Source organism: Schistocerca serialis, chromosome 1, assembly GCF_023864345.2.
Source record: "Schistocerca serialis cubense isolate TAMUIC-IGC-003099 chromosome 1, iqSchSeri2.2, whole genome shotgun sequence".
Classification (NCBI taxonomy): Eukaryota; Metazoa; Arthropoda; class Insecta; order Orthoptera; family Acrididae; genus Schistocerca; species Schistocerca serialis.
The window spans coordinates 279277862-279304051 of NC_064638.1; the positions used below are offsets into that span (position 1 = coordinate 279277862).

The 26190-nt window shown below is 41.8% G+C and overlaps 1 protein-coding gene across 1 annotated transcript in view; it reads left to right on the top strand.

Moving 5' to 3' along the window:
- Positions 1-26190, top strand: part of LOC126465925 (uncharacterized) — a 405052-nt gene that overhangs the window by 43135 nt on the left and 335727 nt on the right. Inside the window, exons 4-6 of the mRNA XM_050096347.1 lie at positions 374-502; positions 12189-12373; positions 23212-23413. Coding sequence (XP_049952304.1) covers positions 374-502; positions 12189-12373; positions 23212-23413 — 516 coding nt within the window. The remainder of the gene's footprint in view (positions 1-373; positions 503-12188; positions 12374-23211; positions 23414-26190) is intronic.

The following is a 26190-nucleotide window of genomic DNA, read 5'->3' on the forward strand; positions in this document are numbered from 1 at the left end:
GAATACTTTTGAGCAAACATTTTCTCACTTCACTACACATATTAGTTATTTGAAAACAAACACTATAACGTGATTTTGTGCGACACCGCCTTTGTTTTTGTCTCAGCGGTTCTCTGATACGGTGCCATTGTTCAAAATTTTGTGGAGAGTCTGACAGATAGTGCGAGATTGGTAGAAAGGAGAATCAGTGGCTGAATCTGTGAAGCGTGTTGAGTCACTCATTGAAAAGGCGAGAGTTTGGGCCCACACCCACTTCCAATAGCAATCTGTGACATATTTTTTAACCATCACTTGTCCCGCGTGGGTACAAGGCATTTCACCCACAAAATTAATCGAATGTTTGACATTAATGGAGTTGCTTGTTCCGTTGCAGAAAAATATGTTCGACGAGGGAAGCGCTTGGAAGTGGAGCCCGACGAGAGAGATGTACTACTTGCACCAGTTCCACGAGAAGCAGCCAGATCTGGACTACAGGAACCCAAATGTCCTCAGCGCCATGCAGGTAAGCAACGGATGATAACGTCGAGCGTCTTTGGCAAGGCCGTACTTAAGAAATGTGCAGCACGCAACACTCCTTCCTTCTGCGAAGAACACTCCTCAGTAATACCATCGTTCTCGTTGCAATGCGCGCTGTTTGTCTCTCTGACACAATTACCGGTTAAGAAAACACAAAACGGGTATACTCAAATTCATCTCTTCCAATACTACGTCCATTTAACTGTCTTAATATAAATAGTATGTGCGATTCAAGAATCATAAAAGAAGTTTGTATACATGGAAGAAGCCTGGAGATACGAAAAGGTATCAGATAGATTATATAATGATAAGACAGATATTTAGGAACCAGGTTTTAAATTGTAAGACATTTCCAGGGGCAGATGTGGACTCTGACCTCAATCTATTGGTTGTGAACTATATATTAAAACTGAAGAAACTGCAAAAAAGAGGGAATTTAAGGAGATGGGACCTGGATAAACTGACTAAACCAGAGGTTGTATAGAGTTTCAGGGAGAGCATAAGGGAACAATTGACAAGAATAGGGGAAAGAAATACAGTAGAAGAAGATTGGGTAGCTTTGAGGAATGAAGTAGTGAAGGCAGCAGAGGATCAAGTAGGTAAAAAGACGAGGGCTAGTAGAAATCCTTGGCTGACAGAAGATATATTGAATTTAATCTATGAAAGGAGAAAATATAAAAATCCAGTAAATGAAGCAGGCAGAAGGGAATACAAACGTCTCAAAAATGAGATCGACAGGAAGTGCAAAATAGCTAAGCACTCATGGCTAGATGACAAATGTAAGGATGTAGAGGCTTATCTCACTGGGGAGGTGGAAACCCAGTTCTAAGCAAAGAAGGGAAAGACAAGTGTAATGTGCTGCGAATACACAGAAAGATAGATCCTTTATCATTTAGCTACAAAATAGCAGGTCAGCAACTGGAAGCAGTTAATACCATAAATTATCTGGGAGTACGCTTTAGGAGTGATTTAAAATGGAATGATCATATAATGTTGATCGTTGGTAAAGCAGATGCCAGACTGAGATTCATTGGATGAATCCTAAGGAAATGCAATCCGAAAACAAAGGAAGTAGGTTACAGTACGCTTGTTCGCCCACTGCTTGAATACTGCTCAGCAGTGTGGGATCCGTACCATCTGGTGAGCAAAATGTATGAGACAGGCGAAATACCCTCGGACTTCAAGAAGAATAAAATAATTCCAATCCCAAAGAAAGCAGGTGTTGACAGATGTGAAAATTACAGAACTATCAGTTTAATAAGTCACGGCTGCAAAATACTAACGCGAATTCTTTACAGACGAATGGAAAAACTGGTAGAATCCGACCTCGGGGAAGATCAGTTTGGATTCCGTAGAAATGTTGGAACACGTGAGGCAATACTGATCCTACGACCTATCTTAGAAGTTAGATTAAGAAAAGCAAACCTATGTTTCTAGCATTTGTAGACTTAGAGAAAGCTTTTGACAATGTTGACTGGAATACTCTCTTTCAAAATCTGGAGTGGAAGGGGTAAAATACAGGTAGCGAAAGGCTATTTACAGTTTGTACAGAAACCAGATGGCAGTTATAAGAGTCGAGGGACATGAAAGGAAAGCAGTGGTTGGGAAGGGAGTGAGACAGGGTTGTAGCCTCTCCCCAATGATATGCAATCTGTTTATTAAGCAAGCAGTAAAGGTAACAGAAGAAAAATTCGGAGTAGGTATTAAAATCCATGGAGAAGAAATAATAACTTTGAGGTTCGCCGATGACATTGTAATTCTGTCAGAGACAGCAAAGGACTTGGAAGAGCAGTTGAACGGAATGAACAGTGTCTTGAATGGAGGATGTAAGATGAGCATCAACAAAAGCAAAACAAGGATAATGGAATTTAGTAGAATTAAATCGGGGGATGCTGAGGGAATTATATTAGGAAAATGAGACACTTCAAGTAGTAAAGGAGTTCTGCTATTTGGGGACTAAAATAACTGATGATGGTCGAAGTAGAGAGGATACAAAATGTAGACTGGCAATGGCAAGGAAAGTGTTTCTGAAGAAGAGAAATTTGTTAACACCGAGTATAGATTTAAGTGTCAGGAAGTCGTTTTTGAAAGTATTTATATGGAGTGTAGCCATGTATGGAAGTGAAACATGGACGATAAATAGTTTGGACAAGAAGGGAATAGAAGCTTTCGGAATTTGGTGCTACAGAAGAATACTGAAGATTAGATGGGTAGATCACATAACTAATGAGGAGTAGAATTGAGAAGAATTGGGGAGAAGAGGAGTTTGTGGCACAACTTGACTAGAAGAAGGGATCGGTTGGTAGGACGTGTTATGCGGCATCAAGGGGTCACCAATTTAGTTTTGGAGGGCAGCGTGGAGGGTAAAAATCGTAGAGGGAGACCAAGAGATGAATACACTAAGCAGATTCAGAAGGGCGTAGGCTGCAGCACGTACTGGTAGATGAAGAAGCTTGCACAGGATAAAGTAGCATGGAGAGCTGCATCAACCAGTCTCTGGACTGAAGACCACACAACAACATGTTCCTTTTCATCAGCTATATTGGTTTAATTGTTCTTCGTTCCGCTAGTACTGATTTTGGGCCTATTGACAATCTTATTGTACACAGAAAACCCCAAATCCAAGCAGTGTCCCGTCTTGTCAGCAAACTTTCTTCGGGGGAGCTTACATCTGCTCAAAATACGAACTCCGCGCCTTGCACACTGATATTCTCTGCGGTGACCCGGTACACTTTTGGTTTGCAGAAGCCTTCTGTTTTGTATTACGGCCTACACGCGGTACTCATCTATACAGTTTTAAATAAAGCATGCACTTATGTCTCCCGTGGTTCTTCTCCACCACATTCTATATCTCTCCGCTTCTGGGTATTTATGAGAATAACTGATGTTGTGCGAAATCTTCTCAGATCTGGTTTCATTTTCTTTTTAATAACAGGTGGAAACGCTCTCCTGAAGAAGTAGTTTGGCCGTTCTAATTATCGTACGTTCACCGAATGCTATGAGTTTTCTGTTACCTTTGCTCCTATTACGACGAACAGGTTCAGTCTCCTTCTTCTTCTTCCATAGCGTTTGTTCTGCGTGCTGGTGGAGTCCGCTGTTTTGGCTCGTTGTCGCCACTTCTTGCGACCTTGTGCAGGGTGAAGGGCTGAGGTCATGAGATCTTCATGCTGGGTGTCAAGCCATCGCTGCCTTGGTCGTCCTGTCGTTTCCCATTTACATTTAGGTTGAAACTAGTCTTTGCCACTGTTGTCTCGTCTGCTCTAAGGACATATCCGTACCAGCGTAGGCGGCTTTCTCTCATTTTGTCTAGTATTCGTGCAACACCGTATAGCCTGCGTACTTAATTATTTGTGACGTGGACATGCAATGTTAACCCCGACGTCCACCTAAGCATTTTCGTCTCCATAACATCAAGTCTTTGCTCTACTTCCTTTGTTGAAGGCCAGCATTCAGCCCCATACAGTGCAACTGGACGGATTACCGATCGGTATACTTTTGATTTGAGCCTGTTTTGAATTTTCTTGTCGCACATTACTCCAGTAACCGAACGCCATTTGAGCTACGCGCTGCTAAGTCGGTTGGAGATTTCTGCACTGAGATTTCCATTGGCAGCAATTGTCGAGCCCAGGTACTTAAAAGTCATTGCTGTTGGGAGGTCAACACCATTGATTCTGATGGTTACGGAGGCATTTAAATATGTGGAAAGGTAACATGTTTTCATCACAGTGATCCGTAGTCCTACATCTGCGAGGCGGTCATTCCACTCATGCAATTGAAGTTGTGGATCATTCTTATCTTCACTGGCCAGTAGTACAGCATCAGCATACAGTAACGTCCAGGGTGAGGTTTTCTGCAGGTTTCTCGTGATGGTATCCATGACAGTGATAAATAGGAGCGGTGAGAGAGCAGATCCCTGATGAACTCCCCACAGAAATAGGGAAGTCGTCAGGTAGTCCGGCAGCTGACTGTAGCCGGCTCTTCGGGTTCTGGTAGAGCACTCTAATCCACCTAACGAACTCTTCAGGTACTCCATGCTCTCGCAGGGCAAGCCAAATTAACACGGCCGGCGGCTGTGGCGGAGCGGTTCTAGGCGCTTCAGTCCGGAACCGCGCTGCTACTACGGTCGCAGGTTCGAATCCTGCCTCGGGCATGGATGTGTGTGATGTCCTTAGGTTAGTTAGGTTTAAGTAGTTCTAAGTTCTAGGGGACTGATGACCTCAGATGTTAAGTCCCATAGTACTCAGAGCCATTTGAACCATTAGTCCTTAGAGAGATATTTTGTCTCCGATTTCCCAATATCCTACCAATAAAACCCACCATACACAGGCAGTAGTGTTGTGCGAACTACAATTGGCGATTTTAAACAGGCACTTATTCCACCTTTTGTTGGTCATAAAGCTGTCTGGGACCAGAGGCACACTGAGCATCATAACCACTCTGTGGAGGATAATATTAGATGTGATTAAGTTTGGAAATTTATTCCTCTGTTTTACGAAATGTATCGTTTTCTCTTTTTTTATTAGAATATTAGCACAAAAATCTACAAGTGACAGGTGTAGTGCATGAAGTAGATATGACTAAAATCTGATGAAATCTTGTCTCAGATTAGGTAGGCCTACAAATCCCTATTCAACAAAAATACGCAAATAACTTTCGATCGAATCTTGATATCTTAAACTATGTTGGTTCAGTTATATCTAAACTGGAAAATTTATTATGATATTTGTAACACTCTGAAAAAGTGATCTTGACATTTTTTGAGCTGTTGTTAGAACTATTGAAAACAAATGCAGTGTAGACGATCTACATTCACACATAACCTCTTCTTGTTTGTCGTTGTCAGTAACTATAGTTTGACATGAGCAAACCATTATTACTGTCATCACATGCTGTGTAGAACATAGTTTTGGCTTTACACACTGAAAGTAATCCGTTCAACTAGCAATGTGAACAGCTGAAGGGTGTAGATCCCCACCGGAAAGCGAGAAGCTGCGCAAGCAGCAAGCAACGATGTGCCAATAGCAGGGCTGCAAAGTAACGTAACAAGGCCCCCAGCGAGCAGTGCAGGATGTGGTGCGCCAGTAAAGAGCAGCAAGATGCCAGCAGCGAGGCTGCAGCGTAAACATAGCCTTACCGGCGCATTTAAACTACACCATAGCTATTTGGCTTGCTGCTAATTACTGCCGCCGGGATGACCGAGCGGTTCTAGGCGCTACAGTCTAGAACCGCGCGACCGCTACAGTTGCAGGTACGAATCCTGCCTCGGGCATTGATGTGTGTGATGCCCATAGGTTAGTTAAGTTTAAGTAGTTCTAAGTTCTAGGGGACTGACTGATGACCTTAGAAGTTAAGTCCCATAGTGTTCAGAGCCATTTGAACCTTTTTTTTGCTAATTACTTTCCTCGCCAGGCGACGATATCAAGTTGGTTTGTATTTGGGGCAGAGACCATCGCTGGCCATCCGGAAACGAGAGCTATGATTGGCTGCTTCAGTGGCACGGAAGCAGCGCCGTTGCTTAGAGAACTACCCCTCATACACACAGTTTCTCTCGCACCATGCACCTACATTGACATTCATACTTCTTAAGCCATAGTGAGTGTACAGCAGAGGGTGCATCCCGTTGCATCACATATGAATGTTTTTTACTGTTTCTGTAGAGTATGGAGCATGGGTAAAATAACTGCTTAAGTGTCTCTCTACAAGCGGCAAGAAGTTAATTATTGCCTTCACGATCCCAGCAATAGTGATAATAGGGGGCTGCAGTACATTCCTCACTTAATACTGGTACTTGAAACTATGTAAGTAATCTTTGGCGACATAATTTCCATCTATTTTCAAACATTTGCCACGTCAACTGTTTCTACATTTTCATGATGTCCTCCTCTGGACCAAATAAGCATGTGACCATTGGTGCTGCCCTTGGTTGTGCAATAGGTCCAATATCAGCTGATACTGGTGTTTGGTATGAATACCACACAGTTGAGGAATATCTTAGAGTGAGTCACATGAGCATCTTCCAAGTAAGTCTTTTGTAGATTAATCATATTTTTCCAGTATCCTACAAATAAAATCGCCATAGGCTCACAGCAATGTCGTGAGCTTCCGAGATAATTTACAGAGAGAGAATTTCAAATGATGGTTTTACACAGACACTTATTGAAAATATTTTTGGATGCTAAGCATTATGGAACCTGAGGCATGCATATCATCACAACTGCTTAGTGATGGATAACATTTCAATTCCTTTCAAGATAATTCGGGTGGATTCTTCGTATATTTAACTATTTCTGGCTCAGTAAATTTACAGTGGAAAATTTGTCATGAAAAAAGTGAACTTCATACGAGGGCAGTTCAATAAGTAACGCAACACATTTTATTTCTCGGCCAATTTTGGTTGAAAAAACCGGAAATTTCTTGTGGAATATTTTCAAACATTCCCGCTTCGTCTCGTATAGTTTCATTGACTTCCGACAGGTGTCAGCGCTGTACGGAGCTGTTAAAATGGCGTCTGTAACGTATGTGCGTTGCAAACAACGGGCAGTGATCGAGTTTCTTTTGGCGGAAAACCAGGGCATCTCAGATATTCATAGGCGCTTGCAGAATGTCTACGGTGATCTGGCAGTGGACAAAAGCACGGTGAGTCGTTGGGCAAAGCGCGTGTCATCATTGCCGCAAGGTCAAGCAAGACTGTCTGATCTCCCGCGTGCGGGCCGGCCGTGCACAGCTGTGACTCCTGCAATGGCGGAGCGTGCGAACACACTCGTTCGAGATGATCGACGGATCACCATCAAACAACTCAGTGCTCAACTTGACATCTCTGTTGGTAGTGCTGTCACAATTGTTCACCAGTTGGGATATTCAATGGTTTGTTCCCGCTGGGTCCCTCGTTGTCTAACCGAACACCATAAAGAGCAAAGGAGAACCATCTGTGCGGAATTGCTTGCTCGTCATGTGGCTGAGGGTGACAATTTCTTGTCAAAGATTGTTACAGGCGATGAAACATGGGTTCATCACTTCGAGCCTGAAACAAAACGGCAATCAATGGAGTGGCGCCACACCCACTCCCCTACTAAGAGAAAGTTTAAAGCCATACCCTCAGCCGGTAAAGTCATGGTTACAGTCTTCTGGGACGCTGAAGGGGTTACTCTGTTCGATGTCCTTCCCCATGGTCAAACGATCAACTCTGAAGTGTATTGTACTACTCTTCAGAAATTGAAGAAACGACTTCAGCGTGTTCGTAGGCACAAAAATCAGAACGAACTTCTCCTTCTTCATGACAACGCAAGACCTCACACAAGTCTTCGCACCCGCGAGGAGCTCACAAAACTTCAGTGGACTGTTCTTCCTCATGCACCCTACAGCCCCGATCTCGCACCGTCGGATTTCCATATGTTTGGCCCAATGAAGGACGCAATCCGTGGGAGGCACTACGCGGATGATGAAGAAGTTACTGATGCAGTACGACGTTGGCTCCGACATCGACCAGTGGAATGGTACCGTGCAGGCATACAGGCCCTCATTTCAAGGTGGCGTAAGGCCGTAGCATTGAATGGAGATTACGTTGAAAAATAGTGTTGTGTAGCTAAAAGATTGGGGAATAACCTGGTGTATTTCAATGCTGAATAAAACAACCCCTGTTTCAGAAAAAAAATGTGTTGCATTACTTATTGAACTGCCCTCGTATTTTTGAGCTGTTAGAAATGATGAAAGTATCTGCATTCTGGACAGTCTACATTCAAAGAAGGATACATACGTACTTTTTCTTCTTTCTTTTTTTCAATAACTACATTTTTGGCGCGAAAGATCACTATTACTGTCGTTATACGTAGTCTTTGCTTCGTTCTGCAAGTAATCTACTCAACTAGCTATGTGGACAACTGCGGGATAAATTTTCACGGCTAAAAGCGGAATGCCTGCTTGATGAGTGAGTAGCGATGTGCCAGCAGCGAGGTTGCAGAGTAACGTGGCAGGGCACCGGTGAGCAGCGCTCAGCGAGGCTGCAGTATAAACGTACCCCAGGCTCCCTGCATCAGCTCCTGCCCCACTACAAAAAGGCTCAGATTATCAGGTCTGCTAGTGACAAAATTTAAGCTTTGGAAAAAAAAGGTTTAAAAATATACATTACGTCCATTTAACCACTATGCCACTGCAACATTTTGTACCTGGTCGGTACTTGGCTTTCTCTGGTTTCTTGACAGTTTACGATGCAGAAACAGAGCCTATATTATTTAGCCAACTGTAATTGCCTGTTTATATTCTTCTCAAATTACTCACAAAAATGTTAATTTTAGAGTAAGGCGAGTCAAACAAGGAGTTAAAACGAGAATTCAAGCTCTCACACACATTTGTTGTTTTCCAAAGAGTAGGGGACTCATCTGGGCAAATATGAGGAGAGAAAGATACGTTTTGGTGATCAACACGTTTTTCTATGAGATGGACAGCGAACTGTGTGAGCGATTGGATTTTGTGGCATAATGCATCTGTTACTGCACGATTAAAGGAAGGAAACAGTAATGAAGCCACGTGGTGTGTTCCTGCTAAAGTCTGATGCAGTGTTATGTCTCACACTGCTGGTGAACACTCTCACTTCCATAGCTGAGTCCGCTAATACACGCTTGTCTGATGGCACGGTCTGTAAGGTAGGCTGCTTCGAATCATCATAGTGAAAAATTCTTACTTCTAGCATTTCGCCAGCAAGCGGGGGATTGGTGGGGATGTAAATTTCTTGTGTCCTCTATTAAATACCACATCTCTCTGCAGTGTCTCATGAAGTGAGGATAGGTGATATTGTTGATGGTGATCCCTCCGTCAGATTTGGACATTAACCTCCATGGCCCCTTGGTGCTAGTTGAGAGGAGTGAGTATATGTTGGCAGCAGGTGTCACCCTCTTGCTTCCCTTCATCAGAAACAAGATGAACACAATATCACACGGCACACCCACTGATCATAGTCATGCATATGATACAGGTACACACTCGACACTTCACAACAAGTCAGAGGAAGGGAAAAGGCAAAGCACGTCCACTAAGGTCTTGACAAGGGCAGCGATTCAGGATTCCTACAGCAGGTCCCCTGTGTCCATTCTCTGAGTATGGAACCACTTTGACTTTTGATGTTGATTAAATTCAAAGACATGGATATAAAGAAAATTTTACTATGTCGTACCTTTGTATCTGCACAGTGAGTATACTAATGTGTGCAAACTTAGCTTATGACTTAGCGCGCAAATGGACAAAACATCTGAACTGTCTTCCCAAGCCCAGGGTGTCAAACAGACATTCTAAATAAATGTGACCCTGGCCCTGTAAGGCAGGTAATATTAAGTGCAAATGGTAACAAAAATCGATAGAAATGCTGCTGTCACGTACCTAGAATGCATGAATTAATAAAAGTGAAAGTTTGGTTCTATTCTAGAAAGACAGAACAGCTATTCTTTTTTTATTCTACATATAATTTATCAACTGTTGCTTTCAGGGGTCAAGTGATAAACAACAATCACGTTCAATTGCTTTTAACACTCAATAACAAAATAATTAAGTGTTGGACATATTGAAATGATGATTATTAAAATCATTATCCCTACACATGAAAAATTTTTGACAGGAAAGAATTATTATTAAAAGTCTCGTCAGCTCATTTAAACCTACATTGTCATAGCTGGTCAATGCACTGAGCTGGTGGAGAATAAATGTACTTTTTGAACCAATGAAAAAATTCTCATGTACTCAGGGTGAGGGTAGGTTAGTATCAAAAATGGTTTAAATGGCTCTGAGCGCTATGGGACTTAACTTCCGAGGTCATCAGTCCCCTAGAACTTAGAACTATTTAAACCTGACTAACCTAAGGACATAACACACATCCATGCCCGAGGCAGGATTCGAACCTGCGACCGTAGCGGTCGTGCGGTTCCAGACTGTAGCGCATAGAACCGCTCGGCTACTCCAGCCGGCGTTAGTATCCTAGCTTTTGATATTCAGTGGTCAAAGTGTACACAAGTTGGAGGGAGCAAAATCTAGACAGAACACTCACTGTGGCCCGATGCATGATGGTACTTTACCAAGTGGCATCTGCAACGGTGTTGTCTCCATGCAGGATCTGAAACGCTAATTCCCTACTCTGGCCTTGACTGAGTTCACTCAGTCGCCACTTTACTGCGTTCCGTAGAATGTTAATCTTTCCGTAGTCAAAATAATGGCTATTGCACACTCGCTATGGGTTGGAACGATGTGCACAATTTCTTTGCCCACAAAAATTGCCGCAGCAATAATTAACAATCGCTTTGCTATCTGTCGCCAAGGTATGTGAAGTGTATCGTCCTCACTTCGCAGAATGCAAAGCTCTCAATGCCCTCGCTTATTTCCACACACTTGCGCGGTCCGCCAAAAGACGAGAGAGAGATAGGTCTCAAAATGCTTCTATACAATAGGGATGTGCCCACCGTGTCGCGTCTGCATCGCTAAGTATGGCTTCAGCCAATCACCGTCTCGCTAGAGGTGAATAACCATTTTTTTTTCTTGCTGGTTTGCAGCCTAGCCCTGTTAATGATGAGCACCCGCTTCCCCTTGGTCCCAGCCTTATTGACCATAAAAGTTATAATGTTTTGTTCTGGCCTTATCCCTTTCTGCGCTGAAGCTCGCCATTCTCTTCCTAAATGGGATTTTTGTGAGATCATTAATCACTTGCTCGGTTCTTTTCCAAAACGCGTTTCACTTTAACTTGTTTGTTCATGCTAATCCATACATTGGTACATACTGTTTTGTTAGTTTTGGATACATGAGGTTAAGTGCGATTGCCTTTTGTTGATATAATATGATTATTATTTTCTGAGGATCTCATACTGTATCATCCTGTCATTGTGACTCAAGCTCATGTAAGGTCCATAAAATCAGGATGCCTTACTACTTAGTAAACACTTCTTTCCAATGGCACAAATGAAACTACTTTTTACTGCCATTTTGTGCCTTGTAAAACACAACATACAATGAAATCAAACCGATCGTTGCGAAATTGAGAGTTATCATTTTCTTCCACCTTCTCCTTCAATTATGCTTTACAGAAGTTGTTTCCAGGAGTGTATAACTTTGTACTGTAATGTGGTACTTGTTGTGTATATGACTGTAGATCTCGTTACTGTGTCATTTATTGTACACACTAATATAAATATCTTTGGAGTCTTGTTTTAGTAGTTTAAGACTTAATTCTGAATTTTCAAGTTTTCTTAACAGTTTTTTGTAAGTTACGTTTTTTTATGATGAAGTATCTCTGACTCTCATATTCTCTCGAGACCTGACGAAATTAATTAAAATTAAGAGAAAACGCAGCATTGCTTCAAATCATAGGGCTAACCATGTAGCGTGTTAACTATGTTGTTATTGTGGTTGACATTTTCCAATTTCTTAACAATTTCGTTTGTTTTTTTTCCTCTTTACACGCATCTTATTTTCAGCATTTATATAGTTACTTCTTTCTGGGCAACGTAGTATGCCAAATGTCTTCCCTAGAACTTCCGACATCCGTCTGATGCGTGTTATCATTTCTCAATTAGGCTAGGATTTTGGCTATAGTGTAATTGTTTCATTGCAGAACCAAGGGTTTGTAGCTGAAGGCTGGTAATAATTTTCGGTGCAAAGAAATGATATACGGGTGTATCAGACACGTTCTCTGTTCACAGGAGGAGATGAAGTTCTGGCTGGACAAGGGGGTGGACGGTTTCCGCATGGACGCTGTGATGTGTCTGGTGGAGGCTGAGGGTTTTCCTGACGCCGTGGAGGGCCAACCTACACCCATGCAGCACCAGGACGAGACGTACGTCGTCATACAAGAATTCAGGAAACTCATGGACAATTACAGAAACACGTAAGTTGGATTTTTTGTGGCATTAGCAAATGAAGATGTAAGTGCAAGAAATGGATAATCACCATTTTTCGTGAAAATAAGTTGCTTTTCTCACAGATTTGTGTGCACAGGTACCCTCTATCCTCCAGTGTTTGAATTTCTAGAATATGTTGAATATTTTGGTAACTCGGTGGTACTTCAGTTCAGTAATCTTTTTAGAGCGCAGAAAGTATATACCCGGAAATATCAATTTCTTGCTCATGGTCAAACTAGCCTCAGCTGCCGTTGCTAGAAAAAAAACCAAATGAAATTGTAACAGTCGTAAATCATTATGTACAAAACCATGTATCATATGACTTGAAACACTGTATATTTTCACAGATAATTATGGAGGAGAGAATGAAAATATTTTAGACGCTTAAATATTTGAGCACACTTGTTGCGCCTGCTAGATATATAAAGATTTACCACCATTTTCATCAGCATGGCCATTCATTTATGCACTATGAGTGCATGTTTTCCCAAACTGAGAGGATCAAGAGGAAGAAATAATGTTTTTCCCTGCTGGAAAAGGGGCACGATATCGTGTCATCAGCATCCAGTAAATTCACTACGGTGAAAGTGCCACAGGACATAATATTTGATTTTAAATTACATCTGGAGCTACACTACTGGCCATTAAAATTGCTACACCCAGAGGAAATGCAGATGATAAACGGGTATTCATTGGACTAATATAATATAGTAGAACTGCCATGTGATTACATTTTCACGCAGTTTGGGTGCATAGATCCTGAGAAATCAGTACCCAGAACAAGCACCTCTGGCCGTGATAACGGCCATGATACTCCTAGGTATTGAGTCAAACAGAGCGTGGATGGCGTGTACAGGTACAGCTGTCCATGCAGCTTTAACACGATACCACAGTTCATCAAGAGTAGTGACTGGCGTATTGTGATAAGCCAGTTGCTCGGCCACCATTGACCAAACGTTTTCAGTTGGTGAGAGATCTGGAGAATGTGCTGGCCAGGGCAGCAGTCGAACATTTTCTGTATCCAGAAAGGCCCGTACAGGACATGGAATATGCGGTACCGTGCATTATCCCGCTGAAATGTAGGGTTTCGTAGGGATCGAATGAAGGGTAGAGCTACGCGTCGTAACACATTTGACATGTAACGTCCTGTGTTCAAAGCGCCGTCAATGCGAACAAGAGGTGACCGAGACGTGTAATCAATGGCACGTCATACCATCACGCCGGGTGATACGCCAGTATGGCGATTACGAATACACGTTTCCAATATGCGTTCACCGCGATTTCGCCAAACATGGATGCGGCCATCATGATGCTGTAAACAGAACCTGGATTCATCCGAAAAAATGACGTTTCACCATTCGTGCACCCAGGTTCGTCATTGAGTATACCATCGCAGGCGCTCCTGTCTGTGATGCAGCGTCACGGGTAACCGCATCCATGGTCTCCGAGCTGATAGTCCATGTTGTTGCAAACGTCGTCGAACTATTCATGCAGGCGGTTGTCGTGTTGCAAACGTCCCCATTTGTTGACTCAGGCATCGAGACGTGGCTGCACGATCCGTTACAGCCATACGGATAAGATACCTGTCATCTCGACTGCTAGTGATACGAGGCCGTTGGGATCCAGCACGGCGTACCGTATTACCCTCCTGAACCCACCGATTCCATATTCTGCTAACAGTCATTGGATCTCGACCAACGCGAGCATCAGTGTCGCGATACGATAAACCGCAATCGCGATAGGCTACAATTCGACCTTTATCAAAGTCGGAAACGTAATGGTACGCATTTCTCCTCCTTACACGAGGCATCACAACAGCGTTTCACCAGGCAACGCCGGTCAACTGCTTTTTGTGTATGAGAAATCGGTTGAAACTTTCCACATTTCAACACGTTGTAGGTGGCGCCACCGGCGCCAACGTTGTGTGAATGATCTGAAAAGCTAATCATTTCCATATCACAGCATCTTCCTCCTGTCGGTTAAATTTCGCGTCTGTAGCACGTCATCTTCGTGGTGTAGCAATTTTAATGGCCTGTAGTATATTTTTCAGCTTGGTGGTAATGAATGTCAACGAATCTTTTACGATAAGTAAATACCACAAATTCATATAAGAAGGGAGGAGATTTTTGTATCTGTTACTCAGAACACTGATTTTGGATCCAAGTTCTGTGTATTTAAGAATAAGTAAATACCAATACTACAAGTACCTCCACTCTACGTGACTCCACTGCCTTCTGTAGTAACATACATCCAGATTTAATGAAACTTGCGGAAAAGTATACCCTCGTATACACAACAAATGATACACTGATCTCAAATGTGCAGGTGGTAATGAAGAATGTGTCTATCATTCGATGTGGTTTGAACAGTTACACGACACTGGATGTTTTGGCAATTTTGACATATACACATGGTTTTCCTGCTTTTAAGATAATTTATTTTCAGTTTCATTTTCGTTTGTACTGGCGTACACTTTCATTACAATTTTGAAAATACAAAACGGAGAAAGTTACAGACAAATTTCCAAAAATATTCTCTTACGATTTATTAGTACTTTTATATAGTGCATATTAACTGATGCCTAGGCTTTCAACTTCCGAAATACTCTGTATTCTTTCTTGATTTTTCACATTTCTTTAAATGATTTGAAGTATATTTATTCTACTTTATTTATGTATTTAGTTGTTTCTTAATAAATTATTACTCACATACAGCATCAAATTGTGTGCGATGGGTCTTGATTCATAAAAGATTACAGCAGGAATTGGATAATTCTAACATTCGTAATGCTTCTTATATATATTCCTTATGGATCAGAGAGGAGGTATAAAACTCACACTGCAGAATATTTGGAGTTACAATTCCACATGTAACCTAAATATTTAACAAAATGTTTGAAAAACACAGTGAAAAATGTTTTTCTAATTTTTCTCAGAATTTTTTTCTGGTTATTATCCTGTTATTGCATCTAAGTCTTCAAATATTCCGTTTGAGAAGTCTGATCTGAACACGTTGTAGAGTATTATGAAATGGGAGAACCTGAAAAATAGCTTCAGGAGGGTAATTGAAAACCATTTCTTTGTTCGTACATATGTAGGATATGTTCTTTTTACATTTTCTGCTGCGATTTGTTATGCTCTCTGGGAAAATAAAGTAGGCAGCAACAACGTGTAATAGAGAATAAAAAAGTTTTTTGGTCCATTAGTTTCAATGGGGATGATTATATAGCCTTAATGTAACTGCTAATTATAATAATTACCGCCCAGAGCTCTTGGCTCTCTGCACATCCTTCATATCCGAAACAATACGACGCACCCATGAAACTAGCAATTATAGGAACCGCGGGACTGCTACGGTCGCAGGTTCGAATCCTGCCTCGGGCATGGATGTGTGTGATGTCCTTAGGTTTAAGTAGTTCTACGTTCTAGGGGACTGATGACCAAAGATGTTAGTCCCATAGTGCTCAGAGCCATTTGAACCATTTTCTTTGTGATCTACTAATTACAGTTTATCGTAACAGAACTGACCTGTGTGTTTGAAGTATATTTTTGGATTTTTGGGCTCCTGTCGTTTCTATTAGTAAAAGAAAAGTCACCAGAACAGCAATGCACTGAAATACATAGAGCAAGAAACTTCGAAAGTTGGATAAGTTGTTATCAGGGTAGTGTTATATAGAAATTACCACAATGTAACCTTCTTGCGTCATCTATTCATAGAAAATACCACCACGTATGACTCTAGGACTCTACTTTCTATGGTGAAATGACAATTGTCGGTAGTAGGTCGACAGTGGTCAAGGCTTCATTCAGCTGATGAGTTCGGGGAAGTAGAGTTACAGGTTGTTAACGTGTCTTTCTACACTCTTGCCCCTCCCCCCAACACCTCCCAAATATAACTTGCCGTCATCTCCAGTTTTTACCTGTGATAGATACCTAGGATACTAATTATAATACAAATAAAATATTTTAATTAGTAGTAAGTTGTAGTACAAAAGTCCTTAGTACATCGCTTTATTACATTTTTCAAGAAATCGTAGTTTATAGAAATACATCACTTTACAAGAATTCATCCGAAAATCTGGAAGGTACATTTGTCATAGAACTGATTTAACGTCAATAATAGCATCGTACACGCACTACTTTGACATCATAATATACACGATACGGAATCGAAGTGTGAAATCACTATTTTCTCGGTGGAGGGGAGTACCCATTTTTGTCTTACAGTGTTCAACTTCTTGTGAGTCGTTGGACTGACGAAACGTGTCGGATTTGTTGTTGATAGCAAAGACGTTCAGCCTGCGAATATCTGACTTTCCTCTGCTGCAATGTTTTCCGTTTTTGGTCAGGCCGCAATTCTATCTAGACGGGCAGACCCACAGATGAGCAACTGAGTAGTGCACTGTGTTAAACATAGCCTGTAATTTTCAAGAACTTACTACCATTTTCGTGACGCTTGGTTTTCATGCTACTATAATCGCCGAAAGTTATCCGCAAAATTGATATAACGGCAAAACATAATCGTTTTTATGTAAATTGAAGGGGAGCGGGGAGAAATGAAAGGAAACGGAAGGGCCTGATAACATCAACTGTATAGGGACTTTATGCGGAAGCGTCGGCGATCAGGGAAAATGTGTACCCAACCAGGACTCGAACTCGGGATCTCCTGCTTACTAGGCAGCTCTGTTAACCACTGCGCCATCTGGACACACTGTCTAACGTAAATGCACAGACTATTTCGGCACACTCACCAGCGGACCCACATTCCCACCTAGCGTCGCATATCCACAGCCCCGTCTATGTCCTCCATGCTCGTAAATTTTACATTTCCGCAGGAGGCTGAACGATATTGTGCATCTTCAATAAAGGTTGTGCATTCTTTGTTAATTGAAGTGAACCAATTATATGGATGCGTGGTGTCTGTTCTTTTGCACATGTCCGAACAGACACCACCCTTTCATATAATCGTTTTCTCTAACATGTTCCTTTGGAGGGAGGAGGTGGGGGGGGGGGCATGACGTCTCCAATCCCACCTTCCCCCATCTGGATCCACAGCTGCGAATTATACTTCAACCATGGAACTTCCTTTCCCTTACCTACAACCCCCAGCAGGCGATATGCACCTTCATAGAGACCCATCGATGTCGAATTGCAGCAGTATGAATCTGGTAACACTGCATGGGGCTCCTATGGTTCCTGACTTCAACCATGTACGAGATGTGATCAGAAAGCAACGGGTACTACCAAGTAGGGTAGCGCAGTCGATAATACACTGGACTCGCATTCTGGAGGACGATGGTTCAAACCTGCATCTGGCCACTCTGATTTAGGTTTTCCGTGATTTCCCTGATAAGGTAAATGCTCGAATGGTTCCTTCGAAAGGGCACGGCCGCTTTCGTTCTCCATCCTTCCCTACTCCGAGCTTATGCTCTGTCTTCAATGACCTTGTTGTCGATGGGACTTTAAACACCCATCCCCTCCTCCTCTTCCTCAAGTAATGAGAATTCTTGTTTTTCTTAAAGAATATTTATTCATCATCATCAGCTTTTTCCCCTTTCAAACTAATCCCCCTCAGAGCTTTTTCCAGTGTTGGAACTCACTTTTCGTTAAGACGCTCAACTTCGTCAGCAATTATGTTTTTATCTCATCAGTGGTGGCAAAACGACGTCTTTTCATGGTTATCTTCAGCCTCGGATATAGAAAGAAGTCTTAAGGGGTCATTTGCGGCGAATTAGATGATTCAGGCAACAGAATGGTTTTTTAATTTGCCAAAAAATGACGAACAACATTGATCTGTGAGCGGGAGCATTACCGTGATGCAGTTTTCATAAGTGATTTTGCCCCACTAATGTTCTTTTTTTTCAGATTGCTTCACGCAAACGGCGCATAACTTTCAGATAGTATTCCACACTGACCGTATGATCTCAAGGCAGATACTCATTATGCACTGTCCCACTGTGATCGAAGAAAACAATGGGAAGATCCTTCATATGTGATCGAACCTTGTCGAATTTTTTTCGGTCTAGGCTCTTCATACAGTTTCCATTGGGACTATTTGGCCTTTGTTTCAGCATCATACACCTGCTCATCACTTTTTATAAGCTTGTAGAGAAATTCTCGATCGTTGTCGACTTCATTCAGTTATTCCTGGACGATGTCTATGCGCCGTCGTTTTCAGTCGAAATTGAACAATTTCGGAATAAACTTTGCTGCTACACGTTCCATGCCCAAACCATCCAACAAAATTGCTTGGCATGAACCAAATGATATGCCGACATCACCAGCAACCTCTCTGATTGTGATTCGGCGGTTGTCCAGAACCATTTTCTTCCGTATTGCCGTCAGTAACTGATGCGCTACGGCGTCCAGGGCTGTCGTTCTATTCAACGTCTTCTCGACCTTTTTTGAAACATTTACACCACCCTGAAAGTTTTGCCCCACTCATACTAGATTCGTCGAAAGCCACAGTCAATATTTCTGAAGCAAAATTTAATTCAAATTCTTTCATATATCTTTTTTAAAAGTAAAAATTCGTTGAGACTCGAAACACGTATAATCGTTTCGACTGTCAACAAAGAACAGCTAAAGATATAAACATACATCAGGAACAAGTGCACCAAAAAGATAAAAAAAATTGAAAAGCGGATGTATAAATTCCGCAAATTTAAAAAAAATTCCGGTAACTTTTTGATCATACCTCACATATGGAAACGACAGAGCATTTTGCTTGTACCTCGGACCCATTTACGAACAATCACAGTTACTATAAACGTCACTTCAGCGGCAATGGCACAGGAAGGATCCCGAACACATCTCATATCTCGTGGAGTCCACAACAGGGTACGTAGCTGCTTTCATCAGGGTGAAAGATGATCCCACATGATACTATCTAGGTATTGTTAATTCAATTGTTGTGCATGCAGGCCGGAGCTCTGGTCTACTAAAGCAAAGAAAAATAATAAATACAGACTCTACCGGCGTATAGTGCTGGTGGAATCCTTCTGACGTTTGAATCAGGGAGGCTACATAGAAATCCCTCAAAGTTTCGATGAGTGCCACTCTCATCATCTACTGGCGCAGTGTCGAGATCAAGTGGGAGTCATATATACATATACTTAAGCGGCGGCCACCTCTCCCTGTAACCCTTTTGCTCTGGCGTATCCATCGATGTGCCATCGTGGGAGGCGGACTGCCGTTCGACTCTCGGCACTTACAGTCTTTCCCAGACTCCCGAAGCGTCAAGTGTTGCGCGCGGTCTCCGCATACAGCTGCTAATGAAAGATTCCACGCCGAACTCTAGTGATAGTCCTCGTACCTGTAGACGAGATTTTCATGGAGCCTTATCTCAATTCCTTCTTTAATCATCGTCCTCCAAAAGGCACAATTTGGCACAATAATCTCGATTTCTCAAATTTATTAATGATGTGTTCTGCCACCTCTGACTTCGTGCTTCAAATATACTCACCTAATGTGCCGGGTAATTGCGGTTGCAATTGGTCCTTGGCTCGGAGCTAAGCATATATTTAGTTTTTTTATAATTGTCCAAAAATAGCTTTTATGGTGTTTTCTATGAGGATTATCGCAATTTTCACGAAGAAGGCCCAATGTAGGAGATAAACGTGAGTTTGTCTTTCTCTAACTGTTGTTTGGCGATAGGTGTTTCACTTGATTTCTTCAGTGCACATCTATCTGCACTTCGCCGTTCTCATTTTGTCGAAGTCACAAATCTAAAAATTTTTAACGTGTTGCAGCCCTGTTAGCAATTGTGATAAATTAATATGTCAAAAATCCGCCTCAGTTGCGAAATCTTTCTGTTACCAGTAACATTTCGCAAGAGGCGGATTTTTGACATATTTATTGAAGTCACAAATGGCACATGGCTCATGAAGTACTCATCACCGAAATTGATCAAAAAAAATTTCGAACCTTGATGGTGGAAGACAGTCTTAGAGTTTTGGCCCCACACAGTATTCAAAGTGATATGTTAAGACCACTAAGTTATGAGGATATGAGGGCTGCCCAGAAAGTAATGCACCACATTTTTTCTTCAATAATTATTTATTGAACATAATTACGCACACGAAAGAATGGTGTTTTATCTACACACTCTATTTTTCCACATAATCTCCATCCTGTTCTATGGCCTTCCTCCAGCGCGAAACAAGAGAGTGTATGCCCTGTCGGTACCAATCTTTGTTCTGGTAACGGAGCCAGCGCTTCACCGTGTGAATAATCCCCTCTTCGTTCTCAAAATGTCTTCCACGAATGGCGTCGTTTAATGTCCCAAACAAGATGACAGACAGCCTCCGAGGAGGTTATGTCAGGTGTGACAGGTGTGATAGCTGGGGCTGGTCTCCCCTACCGCTGCAAATTCTGGAGCTCCGCTGAACCACCTTCTGATGACCTCACCCTCCGTGCCCAGTGACTAACTGTACTTCTGTCGACAGCAGATGCTCCATACACTTTGCACAAGCGTTTCTGAATATTCCTCACAGTTTCTTTCTCTGCAGTAAGAAATTCAGTGACGGTACGTTGCTTGTAACGTACACCACCTACAGACGCCATTTTGAAACTGTCATACAGCTACGCTATATATTGGAAGTGACAGAAACTTGGCGCGCTCACTCAGGAGATTTCAAATAATTCATATGTAACGTTTCGCATTCATAACTTTGTTTTCGGCTGAGAAAAAAAAATGCAGTGCATTACTTCCTTGGCAACCCTGGTTTTACAAGTAGATCCAATAGTACGAAGTGGAAACCATTTGAAAGTTAAATTTTAATCCTAATTGTTTGGGCTAGTATTAAATTTGCTTGTTTGTTGTATTACTGTTGTTACCTTGCATTTGTTTAACAAATATGTTTCCTCACGGTAAATGATGTCAGCCAAAACAGTTGCAGGATAAAGATTTATTAAAATTCTTGACCACGGTTTCGGTATATCTAAATATACCTTCATTAGAAGTAAAATATACTAAAATGGTGAAGGTATATATAGATACACTGAAACCGTGGTCATGGATTTTAATAAATTTTTATCCTGCAACTGTTTTGGCTGTCATCATTTACCGTGAAGAATTTCAACAGTTGCTGTTTCAGCCATGTTTAAAATCTTGACTAATATGTTTATTTATTGTTGCAATATGTTGTTTTTAAAAGTAAAACACCGATTTTTGCGTGGAAGAGACTCTCCAATTTTGCTCTTTAAAAACAAAAAAATACGTAATTCTGTAGGCTTTCGTGGCCTCTGTCACTGAAGTTAAAATCTTCTGAGTTATTAGGCCGCGTCAAATTTCTACTAAAATGATCGACGTTTCGTGGTGTCCACTACTGCTAACAGTAGTGGACACCAGAAGATCCTGAGGAAGATCCCAGCAGAGAGGTTGAAACGTCGATCATTTTGGTAGAAATACGTCGTGGCGTAAAGCCCCAGAAGGCCGGCCGGTGTGGCCGACCGGTTCTAGGCGCTTCCGTCTGGAACCCCGCGACCGCTACGGTCACAGGTTCGAATCCTGCCTCGAGCATGGATGTGTGTGATGTCTTTAGGTTGGTTAGGTTTAAGTAGTTCTAGGTTCTAGGGGACTGATGACCTTCGATGATAAGTTCCATATTGCTCAGAGCCATTTGAACCATTTTTAATAACCCAGAAGATTTTAACTTCAAAAGATACGTAGCTGTTCATACCGACGTTAAAAAATCGTGTTCAATATTTTTATGATATCAGTTCTCATCAATTTTTAATCTCGTCAATTCATTAAATAAATAAATAACCTTCTGAGTAAGCTCATCTCCACAAAATGGGGTGCCGACCCACATACTTTACGTACGTCGGCACTTGCACTCTGCTACTCGGTTGCTGAATACGCTGCCCCAGTTTGGGAAAGATCAGCGCATGCGAAACGAGTGGATCCTCTGCTGAACGATGCCTGTCGCGTAATCACGGGATGCTTAAGACCCACCCCGGTTAGCCAATTTTATTTGCTTAGTGGCATAGCTCCACCCAACATCAGACGAGCTATAGCAAGCGAAGCAGAGCGCCTCAAGCAGCTGCGCGACCAGCGCCATCCACTCTTCGGACAAAACCCTCCACACACACGTCTAAAATCAAGACGGAGTTTCCTCACCTCAGTTCAACCGATCGAAACCTCAAAACAAAAGGCCAGATTGTCAAAATGGAAAGCAACACTGCCTACGGGAGACCAGGCACCTCTAATTTCACCCAACGAACAATTGGCCTCTGGAAATGAACTAAAATGGCCATTATGGAGAACCCTCAACCGCCTACGAACTGGGGTGGGCAGAGGCAATGTAAACATGTGTAAACGGGGATACCGAGACGGGACGGACACGTGCCAGTGCGGACAGACCCAAACAATGGACCACCTCCTGGAATGCAGCAACATGGGGGAAGTGTGCAGGAACGAAGATCTGGCAAACGCTACTGCAGTGGCAGTTAAATGCGCTGAATTTTGGCGGGACGAGATATGATATATATACTATGTTTGTCTTTATATTGTAATGTGACTCCCCATTTTGGGTTTGTTTTACTTATACATATGTGTATTGTATTTGTATTTGTGTGTCTATGTAATATGTGGGTTGTCTGTGGCTTGGACACGATTAAATAAAATAAATAAATTAAATAATAAATTGTATAAAACAGTTTTGTACAGTTAAACAATAAACCTTAAATGACTCCAAAAACTGTTCTGGCCAGTTGGTCATTACATAATATCCCCTGGTAAGGCCGCACTGCAGATTCTCTCTAGTGGTCTATAGATAATAAATATGGTCTTGCTTCCTGTAAAGTGCTACTACGTCTCGCAGGGTGATGATGACTGAAGCGTACGGCACTGTGGAGCAGGTTGTGGGTTACTATGGCAACGCCACAAATCCTGGCGCGCACTTCTCCTTCAACTTCCTGCTCATCACCGACCTCAACAGCACATCCACTGCAGAAGACTTTGTCAACGTCATCGGAAACTGGATCGACGTGATCAACACACGGGAACTCTGGTCCAACTGGGTGGTATGTATCCGAAAGGAACTTACTGTCTTTCTGCAGGCATTGTCAGACCTTAGCTCTGTGCGCGTGAGTGTAGTTTTATCCGGCACGCAGATATCAGTTACTACCTAGCCTATTGCAGCTCTTTGGTGTATCAACTGCCATTCCCACTGTTCGTGAAACATGTTGGTTTTAACATTTTTGTGCAGTACACCTGTCCTAATTTGACAAATGGCTGAATAGCACCTGAAACAAAATCAGGCACAACGAAATAAAAATAAAGACAGAATTTTAAAAATGAAATGTGTGAGTCGACTAAATTGTCAACCCCAGTTAGACTTTACTACATTACAAACCGAGTCCAACAAGACAAATTATCGCTAATGTTGTTTAAAAATTGTAACACTACACTACTGACAACTAAAAGAGCAGAAAATTGATTGTTTATGAGTAGTGACTCATCTCAGATTGCTTAATCGCTTAGGCTACGAACGAAAATAAAATTTGTTGTTAAAATTTCACAAGGTTTTTAAACACTATCTTACTGTCTAGTCTCTGAGATCGAGAGCAGAAAGGGACACAAAATAAATCTCCATTTACCCTGGCAACGCCATATAACTATTTCCCGGTATTAGATTCTGCTTGAGATATCATTTATTCTATTGAGATGACAAACAGCCGGTACAAGGAATGCTTTATGTGGTACACTGCAACTATACATCGTCACGAGAGTCTTGGCGGTTGGGAAAAATAAAGGGTGACATTCTTGCGTTTTTGTGATAACAGAAAAGCTTTGGGCACGGCCTGGGATACCATTATGTAGCTTGATCGTGAAAGTAGACTCTGTTCCCTAAAAACTGCTGTTTCGTTGCAGCGTTTAAGAGATAAAAGGAAACATGCGAGTATTGTTCTTCCTCAGTCTGGTACCTCGTCTGATGTTGTTGGTGTTGTGATACAGTTGCTCTGAACACGCGCAGGCCGCCGCCCAAAGGTGCTCGACTTTCACGTTCGCTTAACTTCTTTTCGGAAAATGTTCTTCGTATCAGTCGTACTGGTTCGCAGAGTCTGAGACGTAACAGTGAAATTTCATTTCCATGACCAAGGCCATCCCCGACTGACATCACGTAATATCGTTCAAATGGTTCAAATGGCTCTGAGCACTATGAGACTTACTATCTGAGGTTATCAATCCCTTAGAACTTAGAACTCCTTAAACCTAACTAACCTAAGGACATCACACACATCCACGCCCGAGGCAGGATTCGAACCTGCGACCATAGTAGCAGCGCGGTTCCGGACTGAAGCGCCTAGAACCGCTCGGCCACAGCGGCCGGCCGTAATATCGTAAGATAGTTAAATAATGAATTATTGTCTATTGGGTTTCAAAATATTAAGTGGAAAATTTCCAGTCCACTGACGGAATATACTTAGGAATCGAATTTAGGGCTCTCTTCGATGGAATTTTGAAGGCACCGACATAACAGAAGTCAAATAAGATAGCCATGTTTGCTATTGTTCCGGAAGGCGCAAGGGAGGAACGGCCGAGAGAGCAAAAATGACACTGGCGTGAGTGTCAAGTTGTATCATGTGTCTTTTGGAACGTTCTAGAAGATGGGCACATGGATACAATACCGGTAAATAGAAAAGTAAGATGAATTTTGCTTAGGCATAGCGTTTACTGATTGTCGATTGTATCGTTTTTTCCCCAACAAGTTTGACGTAACTGTTAAAACCGGTCCTGAAATAACCAATTTTTGATTTTTATTCCCATTATTTCCTGTAATAAACGTAGAAATCGAACAAATCTTGAAAAACTTTGACTCTCTCAGTTTCAAAAGATACATAGAATAAAAATGTTAAATTAAATACTTAAATAAAAGAGTGTCCGTCAATCGTTCGCTGCTTTTCCCAGAAAGTGATAGGTGGCTGAATCCTGCAAAAAGTCACTAATATCTTACAGTTGATTCTAATTCTTTGAAACTCTGCCGAAAATTCAAGTTGCACATCTGGGGTCATGCCACTATTTGGACACCGCGGATAGTCAGTGCTAGAGGGTGAAAACTGAAGACTAAGAACTCTGTTTTTGGTGTTAATTTGTCCGTTTCCAAGAGCTACAAGTAGATAAAGGCATATTATGTACACATAGGCAGCTGATCAACTACTTTCTATTCTTATTGTATACTTTGAAGAAATTGTTAAGTTTTTGCTATATTACTGTTACCATAATTTCTTCTTTCTTTTGTTATTTCACAGAAATGGTAGACAAATCTTTTATCTATTAAAACGAATGAAGCACTTTACGGCTTTGCTACGTCACATCGTAAAATTATTTCCTGACTAGGGTTGATGCCATTCTGCAATACAACGAATGTCTGAGAAGGACAGCAAGAAGTTGTCGTATAGACAAGGTGGGGGCCAGTCTTGCACGCTGCATGTAGATGCGTATCTGAAGTCACGACACACGGCAACATGGATATTATTGCCTGAGCAGCGCTGTACAAATTCTTATTCCATGTGTATATCGCTCGTTTGTCTCGTCATTCTAATTAAAACTGCAGTGATAACATTTTTTTTTTAAAAAAAGCTTTATTTACAAACAAAAAATTTAAGCACTGCTCCTATGGCTAATTGACATTTCGGTTTTTATTCGGTTATTTGTAAAAAGAATTAGAAAAACCACTTGTTATAAGTGACACCAAACGAATACCGAAAAACACCGGCTTTTTAGATCGAAAATACCGGTATCGGTTCTAACCGGTCGGTTTTCCCCATCCCTAATTTTGAGAGAAGGGCACCCCTTC